Genomic DNA, 6,284 nt, shown 5'->3' on the forward strand with positions numbered 1-6,284 from the left:
ATGCTTCAAATATTCGTTTCTCCCCCTCTAATTGAGATGAAGGGATGAAACCGCAATCGATTGAGGATTCAATTCTGNAAAGCCGCCGGAGAATCGGTCGGGATCCTCCGGCGCTTGAAACATTCATCGCTCCTCCCCTAATTGAGATGAAGGGATGAAACGACCGCAATCGGTTGAGGATCCAATTCTCAATCGATTGTCACCAGTTTCATCCCTTAATCTCTGCTGGAGGAGGAGAAATGGATTTTTCAATGGGGAGAGCCGTTTGGGGACTCACTCGATCCATAAATATTCGTTTCTCCCCCTCTAATTGAGATGAAGGGATAAAACAGATCGCAATCAGTTGAGGATTCAATTTTCAATCGATTGGCAACCGTTTCATCCCTTCGTCCTCATTAGGTAAGGAGAAATTGTTTGTTATATTAAGGGCAGGATTCCGCCGCCCGTCGGCGTTTCGAACTGCGGTAGGTTTCCCTCACCTACTCGACAGCGAACATCACCGCTCGCTCCGCCCTGCGATTCCACAATACGCGTTCCCCCCCACTCTGCGCCGTTATCGACGCTATCACACGCTCCCTGTTTTACTTACAGGTACATACTCAAAATTAGTTCTGCGCCACCACTACGAAATTTTGCGGTTGAAGCGTTTCCATAGGCGCTAGCAATCTCCCTTACCCAAGCAGCACAGTTCTGGAGGGTATCTGCAAGTATACCAAAAAGGCTGTCTAATGTCTGTCCAAAAAGGTAACTTGTGTCTAGAAGTTACCTAGAAGTTAACTAAAAGTTATCGTATGACTGCAAGATACCTTTTGGACGGACATTAGTTTGCCTTTTTGGTATACTTTCAGATATCTTTCGCAAGGTTTGCTACTTGGGTTATAATCTCTGGTCAAACCTCCCGATCCGGGCCTCTACTCAGGTCTATCCTCTTTGGAGTATAGGACCGAAATGAACGTGCGGTTCGTATCTTGATGATTTTAGTTTGTGTTGCAGCGAAACCGTGAAGTGGGGTAATTTTGGCCGATATTCAATGCTAGCTTCAGCGACTAGAATATAAATTAAATACAGTCTGTTTCAAAACAAAAAGTTGACTAATTTGAAAAAAAAAATTGATTAATAGAAAATTCGCGCCCGTTATTTCGATCGACGAAAAAATGTAAATAAAATACGCAATTCACAGTACCCTATCGTCAGAGAGACAAATACTAATCCTTACAATTATAAATCATCATTAACATAATTTTAATAACAAATACCCAACTCCTAATTAATTAAACCCTTTTTTCTTCCCAAATTATCCCAAAATCCAATTCCATTTTTCAACTCATCGTTTAGGGGAGGGTGGGGCAAAATGGGACAGTTCGTGATTTTCTCCAATTGTCAATATCTTTATTTATAAATAAAGATATTGTGATTTAGAGAAGATCAAAAACTGTCCCATTTTGCCCCACCTTCCCCTACTATAAAATGGAATTAACTTTTTGCAGAAGTAAAAACAGAAAATGTGGTGAAATCATAAAATTAAATTAATTATACGCATTTGAATGAAATAAAACTCTTTATTTTAATAATTTCTAGTCATTTCAACAGAAACATTTGAATTGGATGAAATGAACAATTCATTAATTCCAGATAAATCCTCTATTGAAATGAAATGAAAGCTTATTTGATCGAAATAAAGAATTATTACACGTGAATAGATTCATTCTCCAAGTAATCATTCCATTTCTACCTAATGAAGTCCTTAATTAGTTCAAAGAAACATCCATGTCAATTAAAAACTATTTTTATAATGTGAAATAAAAACCCGAATGAATAGCATTTTAATAAACTCATTTATTCCATTCCTCCCACCCATTTCCTCGGATATAAACGACGTTTACTTGAGAATAAAAAGATATTTCCCACCAAATGCCATCACATCCCATTGTTCCACGTGTAAACACTACAAATATATGAAATTTCCTTATATTTTACTGATAAATCACTTAAATTTTGCAGTATTCTGAAGATGTTCTGAAGATCCAGGGAGTGGAGACAATCCCATCGTGTCTCAAATAAAAAAAAATGAGTTCTCTTTATTTCATTATGGATTATGATCATGTTACATTAAATAATCAGCTTCTTTCGGAGACCCAGGGGACAGGATACGATGATGTTTCCAATAAAATATCCAATAGGCCCTCTGAGTATTGCTGTCCTCTCAGATACCCTGAAATTACAAAAAATCAACAGGTCATGAGGGTGAAACTGTCTGGAATGACGTGTGGTATGAAAAATCAAGGGAGAGAACTTGTTTCAAACTTCAGGAATAATTTTTCGAGGGGATTAAGACGTTGAATTCACCTGAACAGTTGCCTAGGGGTTCTGAGCACAGGGAGGTGTTAAAAGTACCTGAGGGAGTGGCCGAGTATCCTCTCTGGGGGGATGGGGTCAGGGAGAGAGTTAAGGGGGAGCTTAAGACGAGTAATGAGATTAATAAGGTGAGGGAGGGGAATATTGTGCCTAGGGTGCAGTATGATGAGGAAATCGTGGGGAAGGAGCCAGTTATTCTTGTGCAGTGCCCTGGGGCCAGTGGTGGAGAGAAAAGCAAGAGAGAGAATTTCCCTGACCTGTCGTGAGGGACTGCTGCCTCCACTGGGAGGTGCCTGTTCAATTTCACTGGTGGCCAGAGGTGCCTCCTGCAGGTTCAATGCCTGAACTGCTTGGGATAGAGATGGAGATGCTGACAGATGTGATGTGACAGAGATGTTCTCTTTCTTTGCTGGGGAACTGAAGGCGTCAGGTGTCATGAGGTTGAGACTTGCTGAGTGATACTGATTCCTCTCCATTCTCTTCAGCTATTCCATTCTGCTCGTGACGAATGCGCTGGGGGTCCTCTGTGTAGTCCAGGGAGTCGTGGGTGAGGGTGTCCATGAGACAAGCGTTCGAGACGAGTTTAGCAGGTTGAAATGCTGTGTCACTCTTGGAGAGACTTTGGCAGCATCAGGTACATCCTGAGGGGATTAATGGGTGATTAATAAAAAAAAATATTTTGATTCTTCTTTGTGAATTATTATATAGATGTTTCCGATAAAATCGTGAAGTTAATAATGAAATTATGAAGGAAGAATATGGAAATTTTAATTAGATTTTAGTTTGAATTTCTATTTTGATTGTCATGTGTGAGTTATTGTCTAGAAATTTTCAACAAATTGTTGAGGGTAACATGAATTAGCAATTGAAGAATAATAAAATTAAAAATAGGCATGAGTCAATTTTAAATTCAATTTTTTTTTGTTGAAATTATTCTTTTGTAAATATTTTTATGGAAAACAGTCAATGATTCTTCTGCGTGAGTCATTCTCTTGGTATTTTTTGTGTAGAAGTTCTTGGGCGTAAATTTTCCAAGTTTTTCTTGCTGTTTTTTTTGTTTCTCAACGCGAAATCCAAGAGCAATAATTGAAATTGTTAGTAGAATGAACAGAATTCGAATAGAACTCCAGAAGAGTTTTTTATTTATTTATCTGATAGAAAAAGTTCAGAAGAATTTTCATAGAATTAAAAATTCCATTTCAATTAGAATTTAATTAAAAACTCTTTCTCTACCATTTCTCAATAGATGTTTAATGACAAAAAATATAACTAGAAGAAGAATCAAAAGATGACTAACCTGATGACGTGTTGATCCTCACTCTCATCCTCACAAGGACAAAGATCCTCCAGGGACTCTCCAGTGGGTCGAACCATCCTCATCCCAGCATCACCAATGGCAAAACTGAGAATGGAATAGGGAAGAAGGAACTTTGAGATGCTGGCGATACATGCCACTGAGTCTGTCATGTCCTTGGAGAGGCTGAGGATGTAGAGGGCTTTGTTCGCAATGTCTGACATCAAGAGGAAGCCCGAGGCCAGGTCCAGGCCTGCTTTGAGGACTGGGGGCGGTGAGGGCTGGAATTTTATCGTCTGCAGGCACACCCACTTCTCGCACGACCAGATCTGGAGTTTGCTGTTTCTGTCACAACCTGTTATCGCGAATCTCCAGAACTGGACGTCGGGCTGGCAGTTCTTGTAGTCGTCCAGGAAGTAGAGGGAGGACATGGGGCGACCCTCGTGGGGCTGCCACATGTAGAGACAGCTCGGGGTCTCCAGGTGCTACCAATGAGTTTCACCTGAGGATATTTAATTTATTTTAAATTGTGTTTCATGATGTTTCGTTGTGCGGGTTTGGAATTCAATTCGGTTGATGATGTGGGATTCTATTAGTGACGATTTAGTAGAATTGTGTTCAAATTCAATTAATTAGGGGTTAGTTAAAGCAATTGCCAGCAATTGTTATTGCATTTAGAGAAATGCTAGAGCAGAGTGTTTAGTGAAAGCAATATTTTATGAATATTTTTTTCTAATAATTTAGGAAGTAATTTTTTGAATTTTCAGAGGAATTTATTTAATGAGAATGGGGTTTCTAGGAAATCAGCCTTTTCAGATTTGAAGTTTTTCAGATGTGGCAGCAAATGGGGGATTCCAGGATGCTACCAATGAGGTTCACCTGAAGACATTTCATTTTTAAAAAATTTTGTTTCATGATATTTTGTTCCGAGGGTTTGGAATTTAATTCTTTTGTTGATATGGAATTCTATCAGTAACGATGTAGTGCAATTGTGTTTAAATACAATTAATTAGGGATTAGTTGAAGCAATTGACAGCAATTGATATTGATTTTATAGAAATGATGATAGAACGTAATTGTTTAGGGAACGCAATATTTTATAAATAATTTTTTTTTAACATTTTAGGAATGTAATTTTTCGAATCCTCAGAGGAATTTATCTAATGAGCATGGGTAGAGAAAGAGTTTTTAATTAAATTTTAATTGAAATTGAATTTTTAATTCTATGAAAATTCTTCTCATTTTTTTCTATCAGATAAATAGAAAAAAAACTCTTTCAGAGTTCTATTCGAATTCTGTTCATTCTACTAAGAATTTCAATTATTTCTCTTGGATTTCGCGTTGAGAAACAAAAAAAAACAGCAGGAAAAACTTGGAAAATTTACACCTAAGAACTTCTACACAAAAAATACCTATATTTACAAAAGAATAATTTCAACAAAAAGAAATTGAATTTAAAATTGACTCATGCCTATTTTTAATTTTATTATCCTTCAATTGCTAATTCATGTTACCCTCAACAATTTGTTGAAAATTTCTAGACAATAACTCACACATGGACCTTCCAGTTTATGATGGCAACTGACTCCGAAGCTCTTACAGCAATAGATAAATTCTATACAAAATGTAACCTTCAAATTACATGCCTGAATAAAAAATTAAAAATNCATGAGGGTGAAACTGTCTGGAATGACGTGCGGTACGAAAAATCAACGGACAGAACTTGTTTCAAGCTTCAGGAATAATTTTTCGAGGGGATTAAGACGTTGAATTCACCTGAACAGTTGAAAATTGAAAATTTCTAGACAATCAGTTGAAAATTTCTAGACAATAACTCACACATGAAAATCAAAATAGAAATTCAAACTAAAATCTAATTAAAATTTCCATATTCTTCCCTCATAATTTCATTATTAACTTCACGATTTTATCGAAAACATCTATATAATAATCCACAAAGAGGAATCAAAATACTTTTTTTTTCATTAATCACCCATTAATCCCCTCAGGATGTACCTGATGCAGCCAAAGTCTCTCCAAGAGTGACACAGCCTTTCAACCCGCTAAACTCGTCTCGAACGCTTGTCTCATGGACACCCTCACCCACGACTCCCTGGACTACACAGAGGACCCCCAGCACATTCGTCACGAGCAGAATGGAATAGCTGAAGAGAATGGAGAGGAATCAGGATCACTCAGCAAGTCTCAACCTCATGACACCTGACGCCTTCAGTTCCCCAGCGAAGAAAGAGAACATCTCGAGCTCAACGTCACCTGAACTGGAGAATGTCCTGTCAGCATCTCCATCTCTATCCCAAGCAGTTCAGGCATTGAACCTGCAGGAGGCACCTCTGGCCACCAGTGAAATTGAACAGGCACCTCCCACTGGAGGCAGCAGTCCCTCACGACAGGTCAGGGGAATTCTCTCTCTTGCTTTTCTCTCCACCACTGGCCCCAGGGGACTGCACAAGAATAACTGGTTCCTTCCCCACGATTTCCTCATCATACTGCACCCTAGGCACAAGATTCCCCCCCCCCCTCAACTTATTAATCTCATTACTCGTCTTAAGCTCCCCCTTAACTCTCTCCCTGACCCCATCCCCCCAGAGAGGATTCTCGGCCACTCCCTCAGGTA

At 38.7% G+C, this 6,284-nt stretch overlaps 1 protein-coding gene across 1 annotated transcript; it reads right to left on the minus strand.

Moving 5' to 3' along the window:
* Positions 1-2,763: 2,763 nt before the first annotated feature.
* Positions 2,764-5,315, minus strand: LOC107045601 (enhancer of mRNA-decapping protein 4; the record flags this gene model as incomplete). Its single annotated transcript, XM_015267924.1, is given in 3 exon segments — positions 2,764-2,996; positions 3,653-4,151; positions 5,203-5,315. Coding segments are annotated over 2 exon segments (492 nt in total).
* Positions 5,316-6,284: the final 969 nt, after the last annotated feature.

The sequence above is a fragment of the Diachasma alloeum genome, unplaced genomic scaffold (genome assembly GCF_001412515.2).
Source record: "Diachasma alloeum isolate Michigan unplaced genomic scaffold, Dall2.0 Dall_scaffold_01016, whole genome shotgun sequence".
In the NCBI taxonomy this organism is placed as follows: Eukaryota; Metazoa; Arthropoda; class Insecta; order Hymenoptera; family Braconidae; genus Diachasma; species Diachasma alloeum.